This window comes from Salvelinus namaycush, chromosome 16 (assembly GCF_016432855.1).
Source record: "Salvelinus namaycush isolate Seneca chromosome 16, SaNama_1.0, whole genome shotgun sequence".
Classification (NCBI taxonomy): domain Eukaryota; kingdom Metazoa; phylum Chordata; class Actinopteri; order Salmoniformes; family Salmonidae; genus Salvelinus; species Salvelinus namaycush.
The window spans coordinates 15,766,576-15,785,720 of record NC_052322.1 but is presented as its reverse complement, the minus strand read 5'-3'; the positions used below and the strand labels follow the sequence as shown (position 1 = coordinate 15,785,720).

The following is a 19,145-nucleotide window of genomic DNA, read 5'->3' as shown; positions in this document are numbered from 1 at the left end:
CAGCCATTTTTCCAGCCAAAGAGAGAAGTCACAAAAAGCAGAAATAGAGATAAAATTAATCACTAACCTTTGATGATCTTCATCAGATGCCACTCATAGGACTTCATGTTACACAATACATGTATGTTTTGTTCGATAAAGTTCATATTTATATCCAAAAATCTCAGTTTACATTGGTCAGAAATGCATCGTCTCAAACAAACATCCCGTGAAAGTGCAGAGAGCCACATCAAATTACAGAAATACTCATCATAAACATTGATAAACGATACAAGTGTTAAACATAAGAATAAAGATAAACTTCTCCTTAATGCAACACTGTGTCAGATTTCAAAAAGGCTTTACTGCGAAAGCACACCATGCGATTATGTTAGGTCAGCACCTAGCCACAGAAACCCATACAGACATTTTCCAGCCAAGGAGAGTGTCACAAAAGTCAGAAATAGCATAAAAATGAATCACTTACCTTTGATCTTCATCTGGTGGCACTCCCAGGTTTCCATGTTAGACAATAAATGTTTGTTTTGTTCAATAATGTCCCTCTTTATGACCAAATACCTCCTTTTTGTTCACGCGTTTAGTCCAGTAATCCAAATGCTTAAGGCGCCTGCACTAAGTCCAGACAAAGTACAAAAAAAGTACAATAAAAGTTAGTAGAAACATGCCAAACGATGTTTAAAATCAATCCTCTGGTTGTTTTTGTCATAAATAATCAATAATATTTCAACCGGACAAAAGCTTCGTCAATAGGAAAGGAGAAACAAGAAAGGCGCGTTCCCGATCAGGCGCATGGCTGATGAATGGAAATTTCCACTGGCTACTGATTGAAAGTGCTGTATCTCCCTAATTTTTCTGAGTAAAAGCCTGAAACAATGCCTAAAGACTGGCCACATGTAGAGGAAGCCACAGAGCTCGTGAACTGGGTCCTAAGTCTTTGTATGGTGGATAGGCTTTCAATGGAAAAACAGCCTTTCACAATAATAGTACTTCCTGGTTGGATTTTCCTCTGGTTTTTGCCTGCCATATCAGTTCTGTTATACTCACAGACATTATTTTAACAGTTTTGGAAACTTTAGAGTGTTTTCTATCCAAATCTACTAATTATATGCATATCCTATCTTCTGGGCCTGAGTAGCAGGCAGTTTAATTTGGGCACGCTTTTCATCCAAAATTCCGAATGCTGCCCCCTACCCTAGTGAAGTTAATTTAATTTATAATAAAGTCAAAATATCTCAATGTCATGTGGTTTAATAAAAAATCTAAATGAAAATGATAGAAATCTAAAACCTCTATTGTCATTGCGAATATGTAAAAATAGCCTACATAAAGCCAACAAGGAACTTGAAACATTGTATAAACTATAGTATTAACTTGGTCCGGCCTGAAGCTCGTGCTAGCAAGCATTGTATAGAATATTCTTGGTCCTCAGGGTTTCCCACACCAGTGCACTCCAGACAAACAGACACAGCTGTAGGCTATTTTGTTCAAGGGATAAGAAGTAATCAGGTAGGCCTATTTTTATGACGTTTCCACCGGATCAGCGCATCACATTTGTTTTCTCTGTCATGCTGAGTGCTAATCGAAAGCGAGAGAGCTGGAAAGGTTTTTACAATAGGCTACGTTGAGGAACTATTGTCATTCTCAATGGATGTAAAAACAGACTTCGTTCACTTGCTGTTTGAGGCGAAGCAACAACAAAAATTGATAAGCTCCACAGTGATGGAGAGTTAAGACAATCAGAAATAGAATCAGATCCCCAAATTGGCACACTTTTAGGCCTACATTTGCACGCAGGCCAGGTAGACAAGTCTGGAGCTCTCCGAACAAAAGACAGTGAGTAATTGACAACTCATAAATGGAATGAAATAAACCGTAACTTTTTTCTCACCAGTGTAGCCTAGGTTGTGTGTCCACTCCTACAATGATAATGGTAAGACTGTAGTATTAATAATAATAATAAACTCAGCAAAAAAGAAACGGCCCTTTTTCAGGACCCTGTCTGTCTTTCAAAGATAATTTGCAAAAAATCGGAATAACTTCACAGATCTTCATTGTAAAGGGTTTAACCTGTCTGGCACCGGCGTTCCGCTAGCGGAACTCCTCCCACATTCCACTGAAAAGGCAGAGCGCGAAATTCAAAAGATATTTTTTAGAAATATTTAACTTTCACACATTAACAAGTCCAATACAGCAAATGAAAGATACACATCTTGTGAATCCAGTCAACATGAACAATTTTAAAAATGTTTTACAGCGAAAACACCACATATATTTATGTTAGCTCACCACCAAATACAAAAAAGGACAGACATTTTTCACAGCACAGGTAGCATGCACAAAGCCAACCTAACTAACCAAGAACCAACCAAACTAACCAAGAAACAACTTCATCAGATGACAGTCTTATAACATGTTATACAATAAATCTATGTTTTGTTCGAAAAATGTGCATATTTGAGGTATAAATCAGTTTTACATTGCAGCTACCATCACAGCTACCGTCAGAAATAGAACCGAAGCAGCCAGAGTAATTACAGACACCAACGTCAAATACCTAAATACTCATCATAAAACATTTCTGAAAAATCGATGGTGTACAGCAAATTAAAGACAAACATCTTGTGAATCCAGCCAATATTTCCGATTTTTTAAGTGTTTTACAGCGAAAACACAATATAGCATTATATTAGCTTACTACAATAGCCTACCACACTACCGCATTCATTCATCAAGGCACGTTAGCGATAGCAATAGGCACGTTAGCGATAGGGAATAAACCAGCAAAAGATATTAATTTTCACTAACCTTCATAAACCTTCATCAGATGACAGTCCTATAACAGCAGGTTATGCATACACTTATGTTTTGTTCGAAAATGTGCATATTTAGAGCTGAAATCAGTGGTTATACATTGTGCTAACGTAGCATCTTTTTCCCAGAATGTGCGGATATTTTTATGACACTCCAACTATTCTGACCAAATAACTATTCATAAACGTTACTAGAAAATACATGTTGTATAGGAAATGATAGATACACTAGTTCTTAATGCAATCGCCGTGTTAGAATTCTAAAAATAACTTCATTACGACATCCAGCTTAGGTATAGCGAGAGAGTACCCAAAATCTGGGCGCAAACGACTAGTACAACATGTTCGACAGATATATGAAATAGCATCATAAAATGGGTCCTACTTTTGATGATCTTTCATCAGAATGTTGTACAAGGGGTCCTTTGTCGGGAACAATCGTTGTTTGGATTTAGAATGTCCTCTTCTCCAGTCAATTAGCACGGAAAGCTAGCAAAGTAGCGCAAAGCTCTCCTTCCTGAACAAAGGCACACAACGCAACACGCCTAACGTCCCGAATAAATTTCAATAATCTAATAAAACTATATTGAAAAAACATACTTTACGATGATATTGTCACATGTATCAAATAAAATCAAAGCCGGAGATATTAGTCGTCCATAACGACAGCTTATCAGAAGGCAAATCCAGGTCCCTTCACGCGCTCTCCAGAAAACAGGAAACTGGTGACACGTCATGCCGAGAGCTTTTATTCGACCCCAGATCAAGTTATACACTCCATTTCTTCTCTCACTGCCTGTCGACATCTAGTGGAAGACGTATGAAGTGCATCTATACTAATAAATATCAAGGACATTAATAGGCAGGCCCTAGAACAGAGCATCGATTTCAGATTTTCCACTTTCTGTCAGGAAGTTTGCTGCAAAAGGAGTTCTGTTTTACTCACAGATATAATTCAAACGGTTTTAGAAACTAGAGACTGTTTTCTATCCAATAGTAATAATAATATGCATATTGTACGAGCAAGAATTGAGTACGAGGCCGTTTAAATTGGGCACGATTTTCCCCCAAAGTGAAAACAGCGCCCTCTGTCCTCAACAGGTTAAACACTGTTTCCCATGCTTGTTCAATGAACCATAAACAATTAAGGAACATGCACCTGTGGAACGGTCATTAAGACACTAACAGCTTACAGACGATAGGCAATTAAGGTCAGTTATAAAAACTTAGGACACTAAAGAGGCCTGACTCTGAAAAACACCAAAATAAAGATGCCCAGGGTCCCTGCTCATCTGCGTGAACGTGCCTTAGGCATGCTGCAAGGAGGTATGAGGACTGCAGATGAGGCCAGGGCAATAAATTGCAATGTCTGTACTGTGAGACACCTAAGACAGCGCTACAGAGAGACAGGATGGACAGCTGATCGTCCTCGCAAGTGTAACAACACCTGCACAGGATCGGTACATCCGAACATCACACCTGCGGGACAGGTACAGGCTGGCAACAACTGCCCAAGTTACACCTGGAACGCACAATCTCTCCATCAGTGCTCAGACTGTCCGCAATAGGCTGAGAGAGGCTGGACTGAGGGCTTGTAGGCCTGTTGTAAGGTAGGTCCTCACCGGCAACAAACAAACCCTATGGGCACAAACCCACCGTCGCTGGACCAGACAGGACTGCCAAAAAGTGCTCTTCACTAACGAGTCGTGGTTTTGTCTCACATGGGGTGATGGTCGGATTCGCGTTTATCGTCGAAGGAATGAGCGTTACACCGAGGCCTGTACTCTGTAGCGGGATCGATTTGGAGGTGGAGGGTCCGTCATGGTCTGGGGCGCTGTGTCACAGCATCATCGGACTGAGCTTGTTGTCATTGCAGCAATCTCAATGCTGTGCGTTACAGGGAAGACATCCTCTTCCCTCATGTGGTACTGTTCCTGCAGGTTCATCCTGCAGCATGACAATGCCACCAGCCATACTGCTCGTTCTGTGCATGATTTCCTGCAAGACAGGAATGTCAGTCTTCTGCCATGGCCAGTGAAGAGCCCGGATCTCAATCCCATTGAGCACGTCTGGGACCTGTTGAATCGGAGGGTGAGGGCTAGGGTCATTCACCCCAGAAATGTCTGGGAACTTGCAGGTGCCTTGGTGGAAGAGTGGGGTAACATCTCACAGCAAGAACTGGCAAATCTGGTGCAGTCCATGAGGAGGAGATGCACTGCAGTACTTAATGCAGCTGGTGGCCACACCAGATACTGACTGTTACTTTTGATTTTGACCCCCCCTTTGTTCAGAGACACATTATTCAATTTCCGTTAGTCACATGTCTGTGGAACTTGTTCAGTGTATGTCTGTTGTTGAATCTTGTTATGTTCATACACATATTTACACATGTTAAGTTTGCTGAAAATAAGCGCAGTTGACAGTGAGAGGACGTTTCTTTTTTTGATGAGTTTACATTGAATACATTGACAGAAATTACCGTAACCAAACAAGCATTGTAGATTACAAATTATGTGAATTGGCCTCCCAAGTGGGGCAGTGGTCTAAGGCACTGCATCACTGCTAGCTGTGCCACTAGAGATTCGCCACTAGAGATTCTGGGTTCAAGTCCAGGCTCTGTCGCAGCCGGCCATGACTGGGAGACCCATGGGGCGGCTCACAATTGGCCCAGCGTTGTCCGGGTTAGGGGAGGGTTTGGCCGGCAGGGATGTCCTTGTCCCATCACGCACTTGCGACTCCTGTTGCGGGCCGGGCGCAGTGCACGCTGACACAGTCGCCAGGTGTACGGTGTTTCCTCCGACACATTGGTGCGGCTGGCTTCCGGGTTAGTGGGCATTGTGTCAAGAAGCAGTGCGGCTTGGTTGGGTTGTGTTTCGGAGGACGCACGGCTCTCGACCTTCGACTCTCCTGAGTCCGTACGGGGGGTTGCAGCGATGAGACAAGACTGTAACTACCAATTGGGGAGAAAAGGGGGTATTATTTTATTTATATATATATAAAAATAAATTATGGAAATGAATGGTAAATGTACTACTGGTGTGCCACCCCCGCGGCCTCCGCAATGGATCAGTCCACGCAGACAGGCGTGAATCAGACGTGTCTCATGTGCCATATATATTTGCTACTGCTCGACTAAGGAAATCTTGGTCGACCAACAGCCTATTGACCAAACAATCGACTAAATGAGGTCAACCCTAATAAATATACAGTATCTAGATATACAATGGTGTTTGGCGGAAGATAATGTAGCTATTCTAAGACTATACCATCATGTAGAAAGGAGAAGTCTGAACTGTGCAATATCTTATTGAGCTGTTTAATTAATCCAAACTCCAAACTCCCATTATTGTTTTTGCTTAAAGTGCAAAAGCTCATAAGTCTCTCTGTTTGTCTTACAGGCTTAGGCCATGGGGGGAAGCAAGAGCAAGCCCAAAGACGCAGGCCTTCGGACACGGAGTCTTGATGGTAACATCAGTTTAGGAGGAGGGGGTGGCGGCTACAACATCAGCCCCGCCCAGCACACCCTCACGCCCAATCTGAGTCCAGCAGTGGGCGGAACACGCCGGTCCACTAAGCCGTTGATTAATACCCCTGAGCTGGCCCTGTTTGGGGGAGTGGAGTCCGCCAATAGCGTCACGTCTCCTAACAGAGGGACACTTGCAGGTAAGACTATAGGGCCCAGATACCCCACTAATACCTAGAATGGAATATAAATAAATGATTAAATCACTATAGTGATTAATTTCACTAAAGGTAAGAGTGTTATCTAAAACAGCCAGAGGTGTTTTGAATGCCACTTATTTGATGCTACTGACTACTGTAGTACATGCAAATCTTATTCAGTACAATGTATGTTTGATACCCTTTATGGAAAAGCTACACAGTTTACTCTGCATATATGAATAGTACTGTATTTTTAAACATGGTATTGCAATATCACTTAATATCTGATGGCCCCATCCTCTGAGATATGAGTGTCTGTCTGCTCTCTCCCCCACAGGAGGTGTGACGACGTTCGTGGCGCTGTATGACTACGAGTCTCGCACTGCCTCCGATCTGTCTTTCAGGAAGGGGGAGCGGCTACAAATAGTAAACAACATGTGAGGCAACACCACACACACTGTGATGAGTTTTTCAAGTTTCACGTTTTATTAGTCGTATGTACGGCGTACGCACGGTATACAGTTGAAGTCGGAAGTTTACATACACTTAGTCATTAACTCGTTTTTCAACCACTCCACAAACTATATTTTTGGCAAGTCGGTTAGGACATCTACTTTGTACATGACACAAGTAATTTTTCCAACAATTTTTTACAGACAGATTATTTCACTTATAATTCACTGTATTCCAGTGGGTCAGAAGTTTACATACACTAAGTTGACTGTGCCTTTAAACAGCTTGGAAAATTCCAGAAAATGATGTCATGGCTTTAGAAGCTTCTGATAGGCTAATTGACATAATTTGAGTCAATTGGAGGTGTACCTGTGGATGTATTTCAAGGCCTACCTTCAAACTCAGTAAAAAATCTAAAGAAATCAGCCAAGACCTCAGAAAAAAAATTGTAGACCTCCGCAAGTCTGGTTCATCCTTGGGAGCAGTTTCCGCCTGAAGGTACCACTTTCATTTGTACAAACAATAGTACAAACAAAAGTATAAACACCATGGGACCACGCAGCCGTCATACCACTCAGGAAGGAGACGCGTTCTGTCTCCTAGAGATGAACGTACTTTGGTGCAAAAAGTGCAAATCAATCCCAGAACAACAGCAAAGGACCTTGCGAAGATGCTGGAGGAAATGGGTACAAAAGTATCTATATCCACAGTAAAACGAGGCCTATATCGACATAACCTGAAAGGAGGAAGGAAGAAGCCACTGCTCCAAAACCGCCATAAAAAAGCCAAACTACAGTTTGCAACTGCACATACTTTTGGGGGAAATGTCCTCTGGTCTGATGAAACAAAAATAGAACTGTTTGTTCATAATGACCATCATTATGTTTGGGGGAAAAAGGGGGAGACTTGCAAGCCGAAGAACACCATCCCAACCATGAAGCACGGGGTGGCAGCATCCATGTTGTGTGGGTGCTTTGCTGCATGAGGGACTGGTGCATCTCAAGACATCAGACAGGAAGTTAAAGCTTGGTTGCAAATGGGTCTTCCAAATGGACATTGACCCCAGCATACTTCCAAAGTTTTGGCAAAATGGCTTAAGGACAACAAAGTCAAGGTATTGGAGTGGCCATCACAAAGCCCTGGCCTACAAACCTGACTCAGTTACACCCCTCTGTCAGGAGGAATGGGCCAAAATTCACCCAACTTATTGTGGGAAGCTTGTGGAAGGCTACCTGAAATGTTTGACCCAATTTAAAGGCAATGCTACCAAATACTAATTGAGTGTATGTAAACGTCTGACTCACTGGGAATGTGATGAAAGAAATAAAAGCTGAAATAAATCATTCTCTCTACTATTATTCTGACATTTCACATTCTTAAAATAAAGTGGTGATCCTAACTAATCTAAGACATGGAATTTCTACTAGGATTAAATGTCAGGAATAGTGAAAAACTGAGTTTAAATGTATTTGGCTAAGGTGTATGTAAACTTCCGACTTCAACTGTACATGGTCCAACGAAATACGTACTTGCAGCTTCCTTCGAAACAATGCAACAATAAGAAGAAATAAAAGATAAGAATACGAACATAAACTAAATGGCCCAGTAGAATAAACATATCCGCATAAGATGAGGATGGGGACATATCCCCAGGGATAGACACAGACATACCCCCCGCGTTCTCACACACACACACTGTAGTCTGCATGTCTGGTCTCTTGCTGCGCTGGCTGGCTCTTTTGCCCCCAAACCCTGTGTCAGTCACCCGCTCTTTGTAAAGCCCGTAACCATAGAAACAGTCTCCCTTTACCAGTATCTGTTTTGTGTGAGCTGACACGTTTTTGTTGTAGATTTCCTATTTTCTCCTGCTCATTCACAAAAGTACAGCTGTTCATCTCACTGGTGCGCACACTTGGAGGCTGATATGTTTCTACTCTCTTCCTGTTTGTGACTAGCCCCTTCCTGTTTGTGAATAGCCCCTTCCTGCTGTGACTAGCCCCTTCCTGCTGCGACTAGCCCCTTCCTGCTGTCTCTAGTTGAAGTCTTGCTATATAATTGTCTGTGAAATAATTCTCATTTAAATGTACATGTTAAAATGACAGAAATGACCATTCATTCTAATAATGTCAGTCTGTGCTGCTTTTACAAATTTGAGTCTTTCTCTAATCGATAGAAGTGCAGTGGACCATATTATTCTAGTGAGCCGAGCCCCCAATACTGTAGCTATAACAAAGTGTTGACCTAGAAGGCCTGAGCTGAGGACAATAGAACTATAGTGGATTATTGTGATTAGTGCATCTGCCCCCGAAGCTGCTACAGCTATTCCCTTAGGGTTACCAGGTCAAATACATCAACTCTGTGAACTCACCGAGATATGATAACCACAAGATAATGTTTCACTATTTCCTATGTTATGAGCCAACCCGTTCTTAGCTTTATTTCTGCACCATGCACTTGATAGAATGTTCTGAAGCTTTCTTGATGTTAATATTAGGTCTCTGCACCAATTATATTATCTGTCCTCTGTTTTAGGTATGCTGCTTAATGTCTCTTCTTTCTATGCAATCAGTCAATAACCCTGTTTCCATGTACATACAGTATGATCTTTAGACAGACTTTGGGTTTAATGGTTGTACTGTATGTCCTTGGAAAGTGAGCTAGATTCCGCTGTAGTGTTGGGATGAGGGGCTGGTGGATAACTGTTGTTGTAATGGTTCTGTATGCTGTATCTCTAGCTACAAATCTGCTTTGCTAACACGCTTTCTGTCTCTTTTTTTTAACCCCATCCACCCCCTTCGCATCTATTCTCTCTCTCCATCTCCCCAAACTATTTCTCCGTACCTTTTGTAATTGTATTTAGGAGAAAGTTGAACAGCAGGTCAGTGAAGCTTCTCTTGTCTTTTGTGTCCTTCATGTGAATGAATGTGCTGTGTGTGTTCATGTCACTAATACATCATAGTTGCTGGTTCACATGATAACTTCCCAGCATTTGGTTAATGGTGTCATAGTACACGTTGTGTTTGAATCCCCCGTGCATCCATTCCATTAGTATTCCTAGTAGTTGAAGGGTTGATTTCCTGGACACAGATTAAGCCTAATCCTAGAGAATTTATTGGAGTTTAATGGAGAATCTTCATTGATGCATCTTCTTAGTCCAGGAGTTTTAATCTGTGTTCACGAAACCGCCCTGTAGTCTACGGATATTGTAAATCATTTCCTCCCGTTGAGTCGACCCTGTATGAGTGTGTGTTACTGTTTCACCATCGTCCTGTCTATGCGAAATAGAAAACTCCATGTGAAGAAGAGCCTCTGTGAGACTATATTCAATATTTGTCTCCCAACGTGAATGTACTGTGTGTAAAGTGTTTCTTCACTCAAGAGTCCTGTCTTAAGAATCCCACCATATGAAGTAGAATCAAAATCACCCCATGTAAACTAGAATCACAGACTTGCAAAGGAGCATCTGTGAAACTGTTCCGTTCTTGTCTCCGCAGAGAAGGGGACTGGTGGCTGGCTCGCTCTCTGACCACTGGAGAAAGTGGTTACATCCCCAGCAATTATGTGGCTCCTTCCGACTCCATCCAGGCAGAAGAGTAAATCCCTCCCTCCCTTCTCTCTTTTATCTATTATCCTTCCCACCTTTTCTTCTCTCTCATGTATTTCATTTAATCAAGAGTTGAAAATAAAACTGATGGAATTCAAAGAAACTCCAACTACAGTATCTCTCTATGCACCTTGAAGGCATACATACTCCACAAGCTGACATGCATAGACACACGTGATAATAACACACACAAACTAACCTGTGTAATGATTCCATTTCTTACCTTTATCCTACCAGTCATCTCAGATTGCCTATGGCTTCCAGGTAAGGGGCAGTAATCAGAATGCAATACTTCTTTGATTGGGGCATGCACAGAAGGCAGTTCTCTCGCAGTTCTCTCTCTCTCTCTCACACACAGCCACACTTTTTTTCCCTTCCTCTCAACCTGGTCCCTGTGTCCCGTGCTCTCTTCCCTCTCTTCCCTAGGTGGTATTTTGGCAAGATCACACGTCGCGACTCGGAGAGGCTCCTTTTGAGTTTGGACAACAGGAGAGGGATGTTCCTGGTGAGAGAGAGTGAGACCACCAAAGGTGAGTGTCTGAGGCTAGCATCTCCAGTGGAAACCCCTCACAGATTACACCAAAGCATCTCCACTGACAATTAAAACTACATTGGAGTGCTGGTCGATGGGAATTGTCCTTTTCTGGAGATCAAGCCGTGTAGCTGTGTAACCATGTTCTTTTTAAATAGCTGTTTCGCAACCCTTTTATGTAGAAAAAGCTAACCTCTGATTTTGTAAAATAAGAATTGAGACAGGGATTGTGTATGTGTGCCATTCAGAGGGTAAATGTGCAAGACAAAAAATGTGAGGTCCTTTTGAAGGGGGTATAGAAATACCCGTCAGGTGCACCGGTTTGTGTCAAGAACTGCAACGCTGTTGGGTTTTTCATGCTCAACAGTTTCCTGTGTATATCAAGAATGGTCCACCACCCAACGGACATTCGGCCAACTTGACACAACTGTGGGAAGCATTGGAGTCAACATGGGCCAGCATCCCTGTGAAACGCTTTCGACACCTTGTAGAGTCCATGCCCCGACAAATTGAGGCTGTTCTGAGGGCAAAAAGGGGGGTGCAACTCAATATTAGGAAGGTGTTCCTAATAATTTTTTATTTAACTAGGCAAGTCAGTTAAGAACAAATTCTTATTTACAATGCCGGTCTACCCCGGCCAAACCCGGACGACGCTGGGCCAATTGTGCGCCGCCCTATGGGACTCCTAATCTCGGCCTGATGTGATACAGCCTGGATCTAATGTTTGGTTTACTCAGTGTATCCACCTCAATTACCTCGTACCCCTGCACATCGACTAGGTACTGGTACCCCGTGTATATAAGTTATCATTACTCATTGTGTATTATAACGTGTTACTATTTCTCTATTTTCTTTCTCTCTGCATTGTTGGGAAGGGCCCGTAAGTAAGCGTTTCACTGTTAGTTTACGCCTGTTGTTTACCAAGCATGTGACAAATAAAATTTGATTTGTGGATTTGATGTGACGCCCCTGGGGCACAGCGGAGTTCGATGCCTCTGATCGTCAGCTGCTGCACTACAGCACAGCCACAGTAGTGTCGCGCACACATGCTCCCCATGGGCCGAGCTCAGCGGAGAAAGAGAGAGGGTGGAGGGAGGGGGTGGGGGGCGTGGCCGGGAACTGAGTGGGAGCAGTGGGGAGCCCTCGGGTGAGTGAGTAAGACAGAAATAGGTCATTGAGGAGCCAGGGCGCGTTTAGCAGGGCACTGTGTATGTTATGTAAACATGCCTCTAGATAACATATAGAATAAGGAATCATGTCGGCTCTATTCGTGAAATCTCTGCAACGTTCGACAACCAGAGGCATATCACCCAGTTTAAACAGAGAGGGAAGGAGGGGGAATTGCCCAGAGGTTCTTTGAGTTCACTCGTCAGGCTGGCTCACTGGGCTGGTGCCTCCCTCTGGTGGCAGACTGGATGTATTTTGTTTTTGTGGGACCACAAGGGAAAGGAACTTGTGAACACAAAATGACACTAATAAAGCAATTTCTTTCAAACTACTCTTCCTTTGGGCCCCAGGAAGACTAGGAGTCGCTAAAGGCATCATCTAATGGAAATGTGAATAAAGGATTAGACAATATTTCTAGTCCAAGGTTATCTTGCTTTCTTTACTGATTTCCTGTCTCTAATGTACCTCTCCCTAGGTGCCTACTGTCTGTCAGTCCTGGACTATGACAACACTAAAGGGCTGAATGTGAAACACTACAAGATTAGAAAGCTGGACAGTGGAGGGTTCTACATCACCTCACGCACTCAGTTTAACAACATACAGCAGCTGGTCACACACTACCACAGTGAGTCACACACACATTGGCAACACTGTGTACAAGTGTAAACATCTCAACCAATTACTTCTAAGCAAATACCTCTAAGAAGAGACTATGTGAGATGAACAAATAACACTATCAGAAGGTGATATTAGAGCTCACATGTTTTCTTCCCTGTTCTCTCAGAGCATGCAGACGGACTGTGCCACTGTCTGACGGAGGTATGTCCTGTACTAAAGCCACAGACCCAGGGCCTGGCCCGCGATGCCTGGGAGATCCCCAGGGACTCCCTATGCCTCGACCTCAAACTGGGACAGGGATGCTTCGGAGAGGTCTGGATGGGTAAGACAGCCTCTCTCCACTAAGAGCTAATTGAACTGTATATAAGAGTATGAATAGTGTGTAAATAGTATATTTGTTGTCTCTTGGTGTCTTTCCAATATATAACTCTTATTTTTGTATTTTTTATTATTATATATATATAAAAATTATACTTAAAAAAAAATAATGTAACTGTCTATAACTGTACTTTGTCATGAATTTGTATGTTTTTATGTGGACCCCAGAGAGAGTAGCTGCTGCATGTGCAGTAGCTAATGGGAATCCTAAAAAACAAAACTCTGCTATGTTGTGATTTAATCAGCTACTTTAGGAATCAGTTAATCAGTGGGATCCTTCTGATCTTCAGCCTACTCCCTAAACCAGCTGATCCTCTCAAACAAAGCAGAGGGCATTGCCATGTAGAGGAACTAAAATGTCTATAGAGTGCATTTGTCATTGCATCAACACATTCCTTGGCAGCTGGCACCTGTTTGACAGTTTTGAAAACATAATCTGATGATAAAAATTGTTACTACAACAACACAACTAGCTGTGTAACCTTTATGTAGGCACGTGGAACGGGACAACGCGGGTAGCGGTCAAGACCCTGAAGACAGGTACCATGTCCCCCGAGGCATTCCTTATGGAGGCCCAGGTCATGAAGAAGCTGAGACATGAAAAACTGGTTCAGCTGTATGCCGTGGTGTCTGAAGAACCTATCTATATTGTCACGGAGTACATGGGACAAGGAAGCTTGTTGGACTTCCTGAAGGGAGACATGGGCAAGATGCTCCGCCTTCCTCAGCTGGTTGACATGGCCTCACAGGTAAGCAAGTTTAGAGATGGTCAGTGTAAATACTGTCTAGTATTACACACACACACACACACACTGGCTGTTTTATTCAAACCTAAACATGTGTCTTCTCGTCAGATTGCCTCAGGAATGGCGTATGTAGAGAGGATGAACTACGTCCACAGAGACCTCAGGGCTGCCAACATTCTAGTGGGAGACAACTTGGTTTGTAAAGTGGCTGACTTTGGACTGGCCCGTCTCATAGAGGACAATGAGTACACTGCCAGGCAGGGTAAGACCACTAGAGGGGGCTGATTACCATCTCTCTTCCTTTTGTCTGTCCTCTTTTTTTTTTCTTCTCTCCTCTCAATGTTTTGGCCCGCCAGACAAATTGGCATGCTTTGAAGCCATCGCTCATCAGACATTATTGGCATCGTTTTTATTCTTAGGTTTTCTCACCACAACTTGAATTACAGAGTCTTGTCTAACGTGTCTCCTACCTTGCAGGAGCAAAGTTCCCCATCAAGTGGACGGCTCCTGAAGCTGCACTGTATGGCCGCTTCACCATCAAATCAGACGTCTGGTCGTTCGGGGTCTTACTGACAGAACTGGCCACCAAGGGGAGAGTACCATATCCAGGTAGCAACTGTGAATCTTCAAAGATGTCGCTTTGGTGAAAGGATCCCTTGTGTGATAGAGTTGCTTACCACTGTGAGCACATCCCAAAGACGCACACTGCTGGCAAGCAGGACTGCCTATGTGAAGACACTGTTGGCCGTTAACCTTTTGAAACCATGAAGGTCAATGCAGCATTTATCTCTCCTGTCATTCGGCCCCTGTATAATGATGTTTGTGTTCTCCCCATCCCTTCCCTCTCTCTCGCTCTCTCTCCCCCAGGCATGGTGAATCGTGAGGTGTTGGACCAGGTGGAACGTGGTTACAGGATGCCTTGTCCTGCTGAGTGCCCTGACTCCCTCCATGACCTCATGCTCACCTGCTGGAGGAAGGACGCTGAGGAGAGGCCCACATTCGAGTACCTGCAGGGCTTCCTGGAAGACTACTTTACCTCCACTGAGCCACAATACCAGCCCGGGGAGAACCTTTAGTCGAGAACCTGAGGTACTATAGGGCTCATGTTGGAAGGGGAGAGGGGAACGGTGCTCTGGATACAACCAGACTGACCTCTGTTGCACCTGGAACTGAACTCCCAATGACCACACACCTACTCCTGACTATATTATAATTATTCAATGTGACGATATCGTTATTTTGTTACTTGATTGATGTTGATATCCTTCTGATTTGAAAAGGACAGCACTAATCTACAGGTTTATTTTGAGTTAATCTACATTCATACCTGTCAGTTACTGTGTGCTCCTATTGACATTGTGCGGTAGCCCCCCCCCCCCCCTCCTCCTCCTTCATTTATCATTGGACATGAGCAGCAACCAACTGTATGCACCAATTCAGTCCATCTCTTTAGAGATACACCTTTGGAGGGCTAAAGAAATAACAGATTACTCATATTCCTATTGGTTCCTCTCTACAATGAGATTCCATGTTTAAGGATGGGTTCTTGTTATGGTATGTCTTCCAATCTATTCCCACAGACTGCTTGAGAAGCAACTCTGAGGGGTACTGTTGTCAGGATATCACTTATGTTTTTGATAAAATTTGTTATAAAACCTGGAATATTTGGTATTATCAGGCCACAGTTATTTCAGGTGAACATTTTCCCTCTACATTGTGGCCATTCTTGGCAGCTTGAGGTGTTGTTTGTAGTTGACCGAGGTGGGCGGAACTTTCACTACGCAGACACTTCCATGAAACAAATTAGAATTGCTATGCATGGAACACCCCTCCCCAGGCACTCTTAAAGAAGATGAGAGGAGAATATTGTTTGTTATTTTTCATTTTATATTCACAGCTTTTCTAGAAGAAGACAAAAAAGGCTACTGACGATCACTCAGTCTCCTCTCAGGAAGGGGACCATGAATCCTGCTGCAATGTTTTTGTGCCAATGCTGTAAATTACTATTTTCTACTCTCTTCATTGTTTAAAGTTTATTTTTTTCTTACTACAAAGTTCAATAAGCGTTGCCCTGTAATTATACACACTATTTGTGAATCATTCCCAAACATGTGTTTACTGCATCTGAATAATACCATCCATATTCCATCAAATATCTAAGGCATGTATTTTAAGTCTTTGGTTGTACAAACATTCAGATTAAAACTCCGTCAATGTTCTGCAATGGTTTTTAGTTATTTTCAGGAAAGGAGTAACCATTAGACCTTTCACAATCTATTATTTGAGAAGTGGTATCAGTGCAGCCGCTGGTTAAAGGTAGACTCAGCGAAATGATGTTGCCACGAGCAGCACTGCAGATATTGAGATGAGCGAGATGCAAGACTTCACTCACATAGTCACACCCAGTATCTGCGCATGTGCACGGGTTTGCTTCACGCTGTTACAGCGTGGTAGCCAGGCGAAGTTGAGCCTTGCCAAATGAATCCACTGTGCTGTTAATTTCTGCATCTATGTCATATCGCTGAGTCTACCTTCCAAAAGTAAGTGGACATCTGCTCGTCGAACATCTCATTCCAAAATCATGGGCATCAATATGGAGTTGGTCCCCCCCCCTTGCTGCTGTGACAGCCTCTACTCTTCTGGGATGGCTTTCCACTAGATGTTGGAAAATTGCTGTGGGGATTTGCTTCCATTCAGCCATGAGCATTAGTGAGGTCGGGCACTGATATTGGGTGATTAGGCCTGGCTCGCAGTCGGCGTTCCAATTCATCTCAAAGATTTTTGATGCGGTTGTGGGCAGGGCTCTGTGCAGACCAGTCAAGTGCTTCCACACCGATCTCGACAAACCATTTCAGTATGGACCTCACTTTGTGCACGGGGGCATTGTCATGCTGAAACAGGAAAGAGCCTTCCCCCAAAGTGTTGCCACAAAGTTGGAAGCACAGAATTGTCTAGAATGTCATTGTATGCTGTAGCGTTAAGATTTCCCTTCACTGGAACTAAGGGGCCTAACCCGAACCATGAAAAACAGCCCCAGACCATTATTCCTCCACCAAACTTTACAGTTAGCATTATGCATTCGGACATAGTTCTCCTGGCATCCGCCTAACCCAATTCGTCTGTCGGACTGCCAGATGGTGAAGCGTGATTCATCACTCCAGAGAACGCGTTTCCACTCCTCCAGAGTCCAATGGCGGCGAGCTTTACACCCCTCCAGCCGACGCTTGGCATTGTGCATGGTGATCTTAGGCTGGTGTGCAGCTGCTCGGCCATCAACCCATTTCATGAAGCGCACAACGAACAGTTATTGTGCTGACGTTGCTTCCAGAGGCAGTTTGGAACTCTGTAGTGAGTGTTGCAACCGGGGACTGACTTGTTGGAAAGGTGCCACATTGAAAGTCACTGAGCTCTTCAGTAAGACCATTCTACTGCCAATGTTTGTCTATAGAGATTGCATGGCTCTGTGCTTGATTTTATACATCCGTCAGAAACGGGTGTGGCTGAAATAGCTGAATCCACTCATTTGAAGGGGTGTCTACATATGTGTGTATATATAGTGTATTTAGTGGGGTTTTTTTTCATTGAATGATGGAGAAATGATTCTGAAGATATGAGAGGAGCAGGTTAGCATTTCATCATGAACCTTGTTCTGGAGACAGCTCTGCAGAGTGGTCTAGCTGGCACAGCCATAAAATCTGATTTTAAGCCTAACCGTAACTACACTGTCAACACGTATGCCTAACCTTCAATTATGACCAAAGAGCAAATTTGTGTTTTCATGAATTTTTACATTATAGACAATTTTGACTTTGCAGCTGGCTTATCTAAGGCAAAATCGCTCAGTTGTGCCTCCAGGACAAGACTCACGACAATAAACGTCAACCTGCATGAGACGACAGAGCTTCCCAGTGGCCTGAGATGCTGAATTGGCATTTTGAACATCCACTGTCATTGGGCAATTGTACATAAATATCCTCAATGCTAATATTTTTGTATATATCCTGTTTCTAATTTATTCATATTATTAAAGGTCCTTTTGTTTTGTCTATTTATTTTCAGCATCATTCTGCCTGTTGCCATGTCTACGGTACATCCCACTATTATATTGGGAGCTCATCAGTGACAAGTGAAGAAACAGGTTTTTTTCTTTTTCTTTTGTATTACATCTTTCTTTATACGCCTGTCTTTGTACCACTTTTACTTTGTTTCCATCTTTTTACGAAACCATGCTTATTGGTACTACATCTGACTGAGGAACTGCCAGAGGAACATGGTTGAAAACCAGCTTTCATCAGTGGTGCGTTCAGTACGTTTTTTACTTTCTGGAACGTTCAATTGAATGGAAACGGTACTGAACGTCCAGTTGAAAAACGTGGTGGGGTTGGGTTGGGGAACGCTATTAGCATGGCCACTGCCCTTTTAAATACGTCACTCATTGCGTCAAGCCACACCCACCCAAAGGCAGCAAACATACCTCAATATCTGTTCAAGAAGGTACAAGAATATTTTGGGGAAACGTGTAGTTCAGTACAAACTGTTCCGCAAACGTTTAAGTAAACTGAACGCACCTCATTTCAGAATAAGAGAGCACCTTTTTATATAGCCTCTAAAAGGTGCCACTGATTCTATTTCTGCTATGAAAAATTGCATTAATCAATCATACGTTAACATGTCGAAGTCTTTCCCACTCTTAAGGCAGGGAGACTGGGGAGACTGGCTTGCGAACTGAAGGTCAGTGTTTTTATAGAAGACAGCTGATGTACAGTGCTGTGGTACAGCATGGTTTCTATGTTACTGTGGCAAGAAGACTTGCATCAAGAATATGAACTGGGTATTTGAGTGCTAAGATTTCATAAACCACTAGAAATTCTACACTGTTTTCATTGAATTCTCAGACATTGGCATAGATTATTAATCTGAGTTATGTTTTCGGTCCTGTGAATATATGGAGCAGCAGACTGGCTAGTCTGTCGTCTTAATCCTAATCCTCATTGTATGATCATATTGATAAAACAAGGACGTCTCCATTGGGTTCTTTGGCTCTTTTTCTCCTCAACCTATGCAGTTTTTGGATCTGTGATATTCCTTTGTATAATCTTTTTTACTGCATTCTGTGGAAAATGTAAGAATTTCAGGCAATATTTTTTGCTATTGTCTAAATACTATTGTATATT

At 42.9% G+C, this 19,145-nt stretch overlaps 1 protein-coding gene across 1 annotated transcript; it reads left to right on the top strand.

Moving 5' to 3' along the window:
* Window positions 1–6,217: 6,217 nt before the first annotated feature.
* src (v-src avian sarcoma (Schmidt-Ruppin A-2) viral oncogene homolog) lies at window positions 6,218–16,536 on the top strand. Its single transcript, XM_039010046.1, has 10 exons — window positions 6,218–6,473; window positions 6,811–6,910; window positions 10,421–10,519; window positions 10,957–11,060; window positions 12,705–12,854; window positions 13,014–13,169; window positions 13,718–13,974; window positions 14,080–14,233; window positions 14,449–14,580; window positions 14,839–16,536. Exons 1-10 carry the CDS (start codon window positions 6,218–6,220, stop codon window positions 15,045–15,047), a joined length of 1,617 nt encoding a protein of 538 aa, XP_038865974.1. The 3' UTR covers window positions 15,048–16,536.
* Window positions 16,537–19,145: the final 2,609 nt, after the last annotated feature.

Bases quoted from the DNA above. Each gene is read 5' to 3' on its own strand.
- src (XM_039010046.1), top strand. From the start codon at position 6,218: ATGGGGGGAAGCAAGAGCAAGCCCAAAGACGCAGGCCTTCGGACACGG. The intron at 6,911-10,420 runs GTGAGGCAACAC...TTGTCTCCGCAG, and splicing joins CTACAAATAGTAAACAACAT to AGAAGGGGACTGGTGGCTGG. The intron at 11,061-12,704 runs GTGAGTGTCTGA...ACCTCTCCCTAG, and splicing joins AGAGAGTGAGACCACCAAAG to GTGCCTACTGTCTGTCAGTC.